Raw genomic sequence first — 13032 nt, 5'->3', positions numbered from 1 at the left:
AGTGGTAGAGCAGTTTCTAGTAAAGATGTAGTCAAGGTGATTGCCGGCTTTGTGAGTAGGAGGAGAGGGACTGAGTGACAGAGCGAAGGAAGAGAGTAGGTGTAAGAGGTCAGATGACTTCTCTGTCTGGATGTTGAAGTCACCCAGGAGGATGAGCGGAGGTCCCTTTTCGGGGAAATTAGACAGGAGAATGTCCAGTTCTTCCAGTTATATATATAGTTATATATAAGTTATATTACTTATCTTTTTATGAAGCATGCAACAGTTCTTAAACCCAAACATAGGTTTATTCAGATTGACAGCTTGAGACAAACAAGGCATTTGTAATTATATTTTCTGAACAGTTATATACAATATCAAATGTATAACATTACAGTATGTCTACAGTTCTCAAAACACTGACATACAGTAAAATACACACAATGTACATGAAACAACCGTGTGCACAGCATCAGGCAGGCATCCATTTGAAAGAGAAAATCGTTCAAATGCCGCCGAATTAAGTGACTCATTACTGCAGATTTGCAAAACATTTCACTGTACGTCCTATAAACAGTCCCCCACAAAGTCCACACTAACTTCTTTTTTGGTTTGAAGACAATAAAAGGAAGGACCACATCCAAAGATTTCTAATTTCAGAACATGAGCTACATACACAAATCATTTGCATTTACAATGCTATTTCCATCCCATGTGGCAAATAGATTTTATCGTAATTTCTAAGATTTATATTATTTTTGTTTACGCAGAGTAGAGACAATCACAATTGTTGAATCGTTCTTTATAATTTGACAAATAGCAGAGAAAAACAGTTATAAGAATCAAAACGTTGAGTTTCTTTAGGGAAACTGTGGATTTAAGGAAAAAGCATCTTAACTTAAAGTATTGTTACAGTTTCTTGAAGTGTTTTTCAAGGTTAGGGTACTTTTTCTTTTTCTTGCTGTAAAATCTTCAGAAACACTGGGAGCATATGGCAGTATACATGGTGCACAATATACAGAAAATATTAAATATAATCATGGAAAAGGTGCTGAAAATGAAGGGAATATTATTGCAACAATAGAAGTAGACAGTTATCAAAAATATTGGCATTTTCCTCTAGCTTCCTTCACTAGAAGTTGAGCTACAGAACAAACACGTAAAAATCGATTAGTTAGTGAAAGTGCATTTCAGTTTCAGTCCGGGCAGTAGGAGAGCATCGTTCAGAGGTCCGAACAGAAAGTCCGACAGGGTCACAGCTGAAGCAGGAAGTGCAGGATTTCAGAGGTGAGCTGGGACCGTCTGCAGAGCGTCTTCAGTGGAGCGCTGCACTTTCACATTCTGAAACAGTGAGGACAGAAGGACCAAGTTACAATCCTGCATCACGTATCTCACATGTACATATTCATTTCAATCTGTATCACCATATAGAATACTCCCCTGGCATCAATAGCTGTAACAAAACTATAATTAAGTCACAATTCCTGCTTTCGTGCGGTGTTTCTAGAATATATGAATGGAACTATTGCGTATGAAATTTAGATTTACATTGTCAGAGAACCACCTAAAATGTGTGTGTGTTTATGCATGCATGCAGGGTACATGCATGCATAAACACACACACCCCCCCCTCTTCTTTGGTTTACAGTGAACCCTCCCATGAGACAAAGCCATTGGAACACATCTAGCTAAAAGTTCTCCCCCTCATTGACAACCACTACACCACAGTTGAGGAAAAGCAGAAGTCAATATTTTATTATAGATCACAATTCAAACATTACTTACTGCTTTAATGAAACCAAGTCTACTCAAACCCCCGAATCACAATCACAAGCCATTTATTGCCACATATGATACACATAGAGGAATTTGACTTGGTGCAATATAATAAGAAGAAAATACGACAAAGTCAAAGTAAACATTTAAAACATTTAGACAGTAGTTTAACACATAAGTTGTTGTCTGAGACAAATTAACTGATCATTTATGTATTCACCATCAAAAGTAAGATAATTAGTCTTAAAATCTTACATTTTTATATTTACAATGACCTTCACAAACTAAAACATTTAATTGATGAAATGATTAAAACATGCAAATTAACCAAATACCAGTTTGACAATAATAGTGATTATTTTATGGTGAACAGCAAACATCTTGAAATGGAGGTTTAGTGGCATTGTAGATTAAGCCTTAACATTTAAGCAGTAAACAAGAGTTAACAAGGAGTTAATAAAAAATATATTTCAATCTGCGTCATATGCATCAACATGTATGTTACGGTTAAATGTAAGTCACTTGCATACAAATAGTAACAAAAAACAACATCAAAACAATGCTAAATCATTCACAGTATTTAAAGACTGTTTTAAAAAGCATAAAAAAGGCATGTAATTGTTGTCATTTTCCTCCATAATTCACCATCGATTTGGACCCAAACACAAACCTGATTCTAGTCTCAAACAGCAATTTAAAGCTCAAGCTCGAACACAAACCAAAACAAATATAACAGCACATTTGGACACACAAACACAGCAGTGATCGGCCCCGTTTTGGGATTCCAGTTATGGAGCCACTACGAAGAAGCCAAATCAAACGAAATGCACAGGAACTAGTAAAAACATATATAATAATACTTTAATTTTACATAGCGCTTTTCTAAATAAACCAATACTGTGCATACAATATGGACGTAGTCTTATTGTCGACACCCGTGGGTGCACCAAGACGTGGCGGAAGAAGGCCGGTTGCGTTGAGGCAGACAGCGAACAGATACGCAACTGTCACCTTGAGCCTTTAAGACCTGTTTCTATTCAGTGAATATTTAGTTTGATTTTTCCCCACTTTGTTCTGTGTAATTTGCAGCATTTCTGAATTTAGACAAAAATAGACAAGAAAACCCCAAAGAAAGCAAATAAAGGCCGAGGTAGCACTGTCAACAGTCACAGCTGTCTTGATTGCAGTCAGGGGTCACTGGCAGGAGTGAATGATTCTTACATTCTCGGTGCAATTGGAAGAGACGGACGGATCAGCAGGACATCGTTAGAAGGGACATACACACTAAATGCGATGGAACTCGTACAATGCGCCTCTAAAGCATTAAAAACCGTCACACAGCGTATCTAACTGGAGGTGAATCACCCCTGAGGTGGGCTGAAGTTGTCTACGTCGTCCACTGACGGACATTTCTGTGTGCTGCCTGGGACACCTACCTCCGGTCGGTCTCTGTGTGTGTTCACAGAGTCCACGCCTAAACAGACGGACTCCACTTTACATCCTGAGAAAGGGAAAAACAAATTCATTTTGAATAGAAAATTAGACGTGAGCGTTATCCTCTTGATTCAGTCAAAATTATTCTGCAAAAAATATGGATGCATTTGGGCTTAATGTGGAGTAGAAATTGTCAATACTAAATATGAAAACAAGCCTAGACTCACCGTAAGCCATGGGGGTCAACTTCAATACTGTGTGCAAAGGACACTTAAGATAAGGCAACTCATCTGCAGAGGAAGAGACAGAGAGTTATGTAGCAGAACAACGTGTCCTGCATCTTACAATTTGAGACTGGTTGAGAGGCGTGGTGGTAATTCCAGTTTAAAAACGTATCATCATGCACATCATGAATTAGCAAACAATCAGAAAATGCTCACACACACACACAACTGTGTTCACATAGCCGCCTGCACGTCCTTCATACCTGCAGTCTTGTCCAGGAAATATGCCAGAAGACAACGCATGACGGCCTGGTGACAAACCACCAGAACGTTCTCCTGTCTCTCCAACTCCATGATCACTGGCTCCAGTCGCTGCACCAGGTCCTCGTAGGACTGAAGGAGAAGCACAGAGCGATCAGAGACTCACTGTCCGCGGGAGACAAACCCATTCACCCCTGACGGATGGAGACACGAGGGAGCGGCGCGTCCTCACCTCTCCTTTAGGATAGCGGTAGCGGTACTTGTCTTGGTCTCTGAGAGCAAACTCCAGAGGGAAGTGCTCCTGAATCTCCTCGTACCTCATTTCCTCACACACCCCCTTGGAAGAGAAGAGGGGACAGTGTGCGCTTAGCTTGAGTAAACAGATTCGTTGTGTATTTTTGATGAATTCGGGGATCAACGTACAGCGTCGATTTCGTTGAGGGACTTCCATTGTTCGTAGGGCACCTCCAGGCACTCGGCTGTCTGGATGGTCCTCTTCATCTGACTGGTCCACACTTTCAGATCGTTGATTTTCTGCTCCTGGATGAATTTCCTCAGACTTTTGGCGTACTAGAATACAACAAAACACATAATAATAATAATAGTTTCATTCGATCTATTTAGATATTTATTTATTCTTCATGTGTCTGTGTTGTAGTTGCTGCTGACATTGTGTGTTATTGTTTGTACCTCTTTTCCTCTGGCCGATAAGCCAGAGTCTCCTCCGATCCGCCCCTTGATGTTGAGGTCGCTCTCCCCGTGGCGACACAGGTAGATGGAGCGTGGCGTGATGTGGATGTTCATCAGGTAGTAGACAATTCGGCTTTGGATGTGGTCGAGGACGCGGTTCACCAGGTAGCGGCAGCCCACGTCCATGATCTTTATATAGGACAGATCCCTGGAGAGAGACAGTCCGTCAACTACCTGCCATCTCCATGAGTTCAGTTTCCATCTGATCAAAGTCACCCGAGGTTTCCTCACCTGTCCAGGACCTCGTCCAGAGGCTGATAGGACGACTCGTAACACTTGATCCTCTTCATGAAGTCCTCAACGGCCTCCTCTGTGTTGCAGTGGAGGTAGTCTGGACTGTCCAACTTCACTTGCTACAAAAGGTGGAGACGGAAGGAGAGGATTTCAGCAGAGAACAGAGGAGGACGGCAGCCTCACGCTGCTTTCTCACTTCGACCCAGTTTGTTCTCTTCGGTCCGCTGCACCATTACATGAAAAAGCCTTCATGTGATCACATTCTAAGGTAAACCGCTCCTGCATTTTGACTACAACACAAGCATGTCCTGCTATCCTGCGTAAGGAAGTGTTGTTTTTGTCTCTTTGACAAAGATATTAATGTACTGGATAGAAAAGAGAGAAGGCTTACCACGATATTCTGTGCAATGACATCTGGGTCCTCACACACAGACTCCACAAAAAACACCTGCATTGACAAAGTGATCTAGTAAACTTAGGAGACCATCAGGTCAAAGTGAGCCCTTCACTTAAATAACGCTGTGCTTTCGTTAACGCACCTTGAAGCCATTCTGCTCAGCAAACTTGACAATAGTTCCTCTCCTTTCTCTTGTCGTATTTGTGGCATCGAACACCTGAAAAAGCCGTGAAAAACACTTTTTCAGCTCTGATGTTCAGTTTTGAAATGTTAATTTCCCGCCTATAACCAGGGATGAAATCAAGGACTCACCGCCACCTGTCCTCCTTCGACACTCAGGTACTGACGGACATCATTGAGTGCTGCCAACGCACACTGTCTGTGGAGGGGCAGCAGGCACAGAGTCAGTGTACCGTGCAAAGACTAGACAGGAATATCCACCATTAGATGACGAGATCGTGGAGAGAACCGCCATTGCTCGCGGTCGGCCAATCAGAGCGAACTTACCGTCTGATTCTCAAACCTTCTTCATTATCTGGACGGAAGAACTCAAATGACCTGTAGATCTTCAGACACTCCCTCCGGTACTGGCCAACATTGAACTCTGTTTCAAGTGAAAAATTTAATAAAATACAAATGATCAGAAATCAGGAAACATTTATTGTCAAAATATGTCAGACATACAAGGAATTTGACTTGGCAGTTGGTGCGTGACAGTAGACAGTATGACAACAGACGACAAGACAGCAGTGCACGAGTAATAAAATAAAACAAAATGCTGTGGGTTAGTTTAAAATAAACGTTAAAAAAAAAAAATTTAATTAAAAAATAAAGTGCACTAGCGAACAGGAAGTGACAATATATATATTTATTTATATTATTTTTTTTAACTGGCTGGTTTAAATATGTATATATATGTATGTTTTGATACCTTTGGTTGGCACACCAATCCAGTTTAAATAGCGAGTGAGCTTCTTTGAAATGTAAGTCTTTCCTCGAGCTGGAAGTCCAACAGTGACAATGAGGGTCGGGCAGTTTGTCATGCACACTGTGAGAGAGAGAAACACACGTTTAATGGATTGAACTCACTACTTATATTTAATAAGCAGGGCATGGCTTGTAAACATTATTCCGTTCAGCAAGAGTTGAATTACTCTTGAAGTTTGCTCATAATTACTCTGCACAGTCCCCTCCTGCGCCCCATCAGCTGGTCCTGAACCAGTGTCTGGGAATCATCTGAACCATGAAATATCGGATTAACATCTTGGATTTACGTACTTTCACTGCTCAAATACAAGCTTTGGAGGGGAGCAAGACAATTTGAAGGGAGGACAAATGTAAATACCAGGAGGATATTGGCATGTAGACAGCACTTTTTCCACCCTCACGTACTTCTTTAAAGCTGACCAGAGGAACACACGAAGGACACAACCCTGTTGCACGACAGGCAGGTTGAAAAACACACTGAAATGTTGAGTTTGTATTTCGGAATGTTGAGGATGTACATTCATCTGTTATCTTGGCCTTGTTGCTTTAACCTTCTTACCAAATGACAACGTTTAGATTGATTAAAACTAAAATCTTAAAAAGGACATCATCCTGATTAGTCACTTTAACGATCGGTGAAGGTTTTACAGTCATTGGTGTCCTTAATGAGGTTTTTCATATTCCAGACTTTTTTTTAAACGTATGAGCACATCTCTGGCAAACAAGAGAAAAAAGTGGTTTACTTTGGTACAATTATTTGAGGATCAACTCATCTGCCAACTAAATGAATGATTTCCATTCGTGGAGCTCTAACACACTGTTCCTGTGTAATGCAGGACGAGCACCAGCAGAACAGACGTTGACTCAGCAAAGAGGAGGAAGACGACCTGCAGAGTGCAAACCAGACTGGGGGAGGACAAAAGCACAGCTGCTCAGCCTCACAGCATCAGACGCTGCTGGATGACAGGGGTGGGGGGTGGGGGGTGGGGGTACCGTGGGTAAATCGATGCATTTGGGTGCGTCACGTCAGAAAACACAAACAGACACGCTCGTCTAACACTCCAAAGGACACAGAACGCAACAATATTAGTTTATTTATTTGTGCGCGCCGTTTTAAAAATAAACAACAACTAAAAAACCTGCGTAAATTTCACCGAGCGCAATATCTTCATCCGCACACCATGAATCAAATAGCGCATGATTTTAAGTAGAGATGCACAGCGACTCCCGGTCGCATCCTCTGCATCTTACCCCGCCTGTGCGCGATGTGCGCGTTTCTGCACGGCATCCAGATCTTCTTCAGCGGGTTTTGGGTGAGCTCCCGCGGATACGCGTCTAGAATAAACTCCTCGTTGTCCAACATCGTGGAGGTTGGACCGGCTTCTGGTGGAACTGAGGGCTGTAGCCCCTGGTAGTCTGATTCAGCAGACTGCAGGTGGGGGGAGCGGGGGGGCGGGTCACATATCAGCAGAGAAACAGCGGTTTCTTATTCCCGTAACGACTGGAGAATGAGCGCAACGCGGGGGGGAAGGGATGGTTGTTTTAATAATCTGTGTTATTGTTATATTTTGGTCTTGTTTAGCTTTACATTTTACTGGACTTTCTGTGAGTAGCTGCTACAAATTCCTTAAATTACCATAAGAGAACGTCCCAGTAAAACGCTTAACTTCTATAACCATCTTTTAAAAAGTTACCGTAATGACCCACAAAGTGTGCAAGAGAACCGGGGTGGGGGGGGGGGGGGGGGTAAGAGCCGACGATTGAAAAATAAGCCGTCAGCTGCTCACATGCCGCACACATGGGCACTGAATGCAGCCACGGCCTCAACCAATCAGACACGAGCCAAGCGGTCCAGCAGCCAATAGGAGGAGCGGGTGGGAGATGGGGAGGGCGTGCTGACGGCTGGGAGATCACCCAAACACCATCACCAAAAGTCTCGTGGCCACAAGTTTTGCACGACGCAGTCACGTGTCCCGCGTGTCGTACAGGATTCTTGTGGCAAAACACAACAACAACTTCCACATTATGTAATATTCATTTATTTCGATTATTTTCGACAATCTGCGAACCTGGTCATGTTTCCTATTTGCAGCTTCTTCTCCTCATTATTTTTATATATTTACTCGTCTTCCACACAGCATATTAGTCTATTGTGAAAATTAAGAAAATTATAATTTAGGGCTGAAGCTAACAATTGTAAGTAGTGACCCATAACAACTACCCACGGCCAAAAATGACATCTTCAAATTGTTTGCCTTGACGAACCAATATCATAGTAAGTTTGTAAAGATAATTGAACCACAGAAAAAAAGACTCAGCACATTTTTGCAGTTCAATTGATCATGAACAATTATACGTATCCAGTAAAGGTAAAGTTAAGTCTTCCACGAGATCTGTTGTTCATTTACAGCAGACACACCTTAGTTTTAATTTATCGAGGTATCTATACAGCAGCGTTGTGGCCCCAATCCAAAATATGTGGGATTAACATTGTCCAACCAAAACAATAGAAGACAATTTGGGGGAAAATTCAGACTTCAGCAAAGTTCTACATGAAAAGCATTCCAGTACCGAAACCTCTCAAAACACTTATCAGAGACTGTTAGTAGGAAACTGGCTCAAGTTTCATTTCCAAGTAATGACGATGTTAAATGTTGCGTTGTATTGCTCATTTACAGTTAACCAGATCCTCTGAAATACAAGCAGGTTTCATGTTTTACTCTCAGATTGCGGTTGTAGTCAAAACACTGCATGACATCACCTACGTAAGCAGTCCTAAAGGTCTGTTGGGCAGAGAAAAAAAAACAGAGGCAAACAACATCTGGAATGACTTACACAAACACAACAATGGACATCATGTCCCTCACACATTCACAGGACACACAGACATTCAGAATGCAAATCCACATCTGCATTGTCCATCCCGACTCCTCACACAGGACAACACAACAAGAACCTCAACGGCTTCACTCGTATTCCAATGACGTAGTGATACTGTATCAGTGCTTAGTGTACTTTGGTGCTCTGCTGTGAAGGGAACCTACAGTACATGATATTTACAGCTGTGGTCAAGCAAGGCGATGCCTGTGATGTTGATGAGGTGCCGGGGCCGAACCGAAGCAGAATACATTTATTTACTTCACTTTGTTCTGTAGGTTGCACACTTCACATAACTGACTTTTTGTTTGCTGAAACAGTATTTTAAGAAAAATCTATTTTTAAAAACACATGTTTTGGTTTAAACAGTATCTTTGAGTTTCTTTATTTGAGTAGAAAATTCTGCAAAATCTTTTCACAACAGATTCCTTTACTCTAAACAACATCCTTGATTAGGCGTTGACTGGATACTTTTACATTCTTTAAAGTGTACCTTGAACACATCATTGTGGAATTAGTTATTGTAAATTTTTATTTCGTGTGATGGTGTTTGTCATTTGAACACAATGTATGTTATTTTAAAATAAATAGTATTGTTTTCAATGCAGAGTTGTTTTGTGGGATTTGAGTTTTTCCTTTTGTGCATCTTTTAATTCATTATGTAGAATACTTAGAATATAAGGTTTGTTTTTAGACAATGTGAACAATTACAAGATCTTAGAGGTCGTTCTTAACACGATGAAACCTAATGTAATACTAAAGTTGTAACACCGGGTGGCGCAGTGTACTTACTTTTAAAAGCCCTTATTTTGGACCGCTGTAATGTAAACAAAAAATGCCAAACTAGTTGAGACGAAGATGTTTCTCACTTCTCAGGTGTGTTATCAACTCAGCATCCGCTGAGACAGTAAACACATTCAGAGGTCAAAGGGCACAGTGTCAGAAGGACTAATCCCATCAGCACAACACTTCAGAGCTAGTCGTAGTAACACACGCACGCAGACGCACGCACACACACACACACATGCGTAAGTAAGACAGCAGATTAATTTAGCTGTGATTTGTGTTTAAATTCTAACCTTTAAATTCTAATTTGACAACAAATTGACTCAAAGTCTTAAAAAAGAAGGACATTTCGATCAAAGGGGTGTGCCAGAGAGAGCGAATTTGCAGAATATATATATATTTATATTAATTCTGTGTTGATCAACTAAGAATCCAGAATCGGTGTATAGGACCCGTCAGTGTCTGAGGGAGGCCGTTACACACGAGCCGGAACGTCTCCCTAAACGTCTCCATTATACAGAAATGTCGCCGAATTTGCAAGCACAAACATACAGAAATAACACAAACAATCCTGCCCTCGAATGCTCCCGAATGCAAAACATCGGTACGATCAGTGCGCCAAGCAAGTGTGAAATAACTGCATAGGGACTACACGCACGTAGGCCACAGCAGCTTTGCCTGAAGCCTATAATGAGATTCTGAGTGAGCGGGTGAACTTTCCCCCAGATAGGGAGCAGAGACAGGCAGGGAGGGAGGGAGGGAGGGAGGGAGCTGCAGGGAGAGAGCCAGCAATACGATAAACAAGGGTGAGAGGGAGGGATTTTTTTGTGGCTATTCAGAGAAGGGATCGGGGCAAAAATCAAAACAGGGAGAAAAAAGCATTACTGGATGTAAAAGAGAATAAAAATAGAGGGTGGAAGAAGGTAGCTTCACTGGTGCTGGCAGCATCTGATGCCTGGGGGGGGGTGAATACTGTGGGCGGTGTACGGCCATCGGGAAGCGCACGTAGGGATGTTGGGCCTGCCGTCTGCAGAGATAAACACATAAAGCCTCTGTGGGCATTCCGGAGGCAATGCTAACCCAAGGACAGTGTATTTTTAACCTTCCCATCACTGTTAAGAGCAGGGGCAACCAACTGTACGCACTTCAGCTGTTCTTCACATACTGCACGGCTCAAATACAATGTAGTGTCTGTGTTTATCCATAAAATGACCAGATCAGCATCCACAAATACACGCGCACACTAGCGTGTTTTTCTTGTTTTTCTGCTAAGCCCCACCTCTCTATGTGTAGGCAGACAGACAACTCACCGAGCAAGCCTGAGATCAGTACACACAACATCCAAACCACCGAGACCACCTCCATGTGAGCATGCAATCAAGCAATGATCACAGACCTGGTAGTTTGTCCTCTCTGCAGGACCTTTATCTACAAAACAGCACAGTGAGACGATGTTAAACAGGCCATGACAAATATGGCTTCATGATAACATGTTCTTATAATGACAGAGTCACCGGATTACATGGGTTATTGTATTAGCATTGGTTTAGAAGCCATTTGTGTGCTCGTAACCCTCACGTAGTAAGTGAGGCAGTCTTGGAGGAACCATGATAAAGAAACAAAGTACAGTGGCCTGGGAAGACAGCATGCAAAGACAGACGAGGCTGAAATGTTTGGAACATTAAGGTTCATTTGCCTCGAGCGAGCACCCAAGAGACCCCGATAAACACCACATCATGTCCCATTCACTGCCCTCAATGCTATTAAAAGCAATCGTTCAGTGGCTACAAAGAAATCAACAGCACTAAAAATATCCTTTGTAAACACGAGGGACCATCTGAACAGAAGTTTCACCCTCTCGTCCTTCCACACAGCACAAGGTGTGAGCTGCACCAAAACAACAACACACTCGGGGCATTTCTAGAACATTCTCGAGCCCCAACAGAACCTCTCCTCCCGCGTGGGTTCTCTTTCCGCACGGCGTTACACTGTAACCCAGGAGTGAGGTTTGGAGACAAAGTGGTGTTTACATCGTCTCGGCCACGGCGCGTCCAGCAGGCAGCCCACGAGCCACCTAACCAGCGGAGAGGCCGCAGCATCCGGGCCGCTGGCCAACGATTTCCTCGCTACGTGAGAGCTGAAATCCAGCGTCTCCCCCCGCGTGAAGCTCCGAAACGTGCCTACGTGACACGAGACTTGTTTACTTCCTCCGCTCGCTCGTCCAGCGGCTGCGGAGCGCTCTCCTCCCCCCCGTACATACACATAAATACGCATAGGTAAGAAAACGGAGAAAAGTGAGAGCTCAGGAGGAGTTTGCACCCTACCTGCCCTGTCCCGAGTGTGTCTCGGCCGGCAGCCCCCCCTCATGGTCCCGGTTTAAAGGTCTCTGGCCGGCGTGATGTGCAGCGCGAGTCCCTGCAGCAGCCCGGACAGCAATGAATGAAGCGGGTGAGCGCTGTGACGGGCACGCGCTCACCGTCGCGTCCGTGGGCACGCGCGCAAGCACGTCCGCTTGTTATTGTCTGCTGTGCTCTTGTAACTGCATCGTTACTTCTACCCACGTGTACCATTTTTAGTAACATACATATCAGTGCAAAACAAAATTGCATCCGATGACAAGAAGAGTTCCGCGTTGGATTTTGGTAATTTCCTTTATTGTAAAAAAATAATTTGGACCACGTTTGCACGATAGCAACCAAGATTAGTCCTGCAGTCAATCACGCGCTTTATGTCCTGTCTCGTAAAATGTGTAAAAATGTAGTTATGATCTCAGTTTGTCTCATATCGTTGACACATTGTGCAGATTCTTAAATGACTAAACTGCTTATTTAAATATAAATTATTTATTTATTTTTACCATTTATGTTTATGTTGTATTTGTTTGATTAATTAAGGAACCAATGAGCATGCTGTATTAATCCTCTACCATTTTCATCACTGGCTTCAAGTGATCTTTAACTCACAGTTAAAAATACTTCTTTTTTTAATGTGTCATCGGCATCAAAGTAAAATATTTAAACATTCTGCTTTAATGTTTAGATATTTCTGAATATCGTTATTTATTTGATTTATTTTTCTTTTTTTACTAATTATAACTATAACTAACCATGTGTGTTTTTTCATCTTCTAGTCTTACTTTTATCTTTTTGATTCACATTATTTTATGTTTATTTTACTTTAATGTGTGTATGTGTTGGCCTATAGGCCAGCTGCATAGAACTGAACTGAGACTTTTTATGCAGCTCACTCTTTTGATCTCAGTGTGATTCTATATGTATTGTCGTACTGAGATGAATTGAGTAAGTGGCACAAAAAACCTGGCAAATG

General features: G+C 42.3%; 1 protein-coding gene across 4 annotated transcripts; it reads right to left on the bottom strand.

The window, feature by feature from the left end:
- Positions 1-268: 268 nt before the first annotated feature.
- pfkfb4b (6-phosphofructo-2-kinase/fructose-2,6-biphosphatase 4b) lies at positions 269-12242 on the bottom strand. 4 transcript variants are annotated; one of them, XM_040204980.2, is made up of 14 exons: positions 12030-12242; positions 5987-6103; positions 5563-5659; positions 5368-5434; positions 5198-5272; positions 5050-5106; positions 4656-4777; positions 4365-4572; positions 4098-4244; positions 3907-4011; positions 3677-3806; positions 3417-3479; positions 3192-3256; positions 269-1320 (listed from the first exon to the last, which is right to left on the bottom strand). In XM_040204980.2, exons 1-14 carry the CDS (start codon positions 12070-12072, stop codon positions 1261-1263), a joined length of 1356 nt encoding a protein of 451 aa, XP_040060914.1. In that variant the 5' UTR covers positions 12073-12242; the 3' UTR covers positions 269-1260. The 4 variants fall into 4 exon arrangements, with proteins under 4 accessions (XP_040060914.1, XP_040060911.1, XP_040060912.1 ...); XM_040204977.2 differs by lacking the exon at positions 12030-12242 and adding an exon at positions 7294-7480; XM_040204978.2 differs by lacking the exon at positions 269-1320 and having other exon boundaries at positions 1708-3256; positions 12030-12184.
- Positions 12243-13032: the final 790 nt, after the last annotated feature.

This window comes from Gasterosteus aculeatus, chromosome 17 (genome assembly GCF_964276395.1).
Source record: "Gasterosteus aculeatus chromosome 17, fGasAcu3.hap1.1, whole genome shotgun sequence".
Taxonomy (NCBI): Eukaryota; Metazoa; Chordata; class Actinopteri; order Perciformes; family Gasterosteidae; genus Gasterosteus; species Gasterosteus aculeatus.
This window is presented reverse-complemented; position numbering and strand designations above follow the sequence as displayed.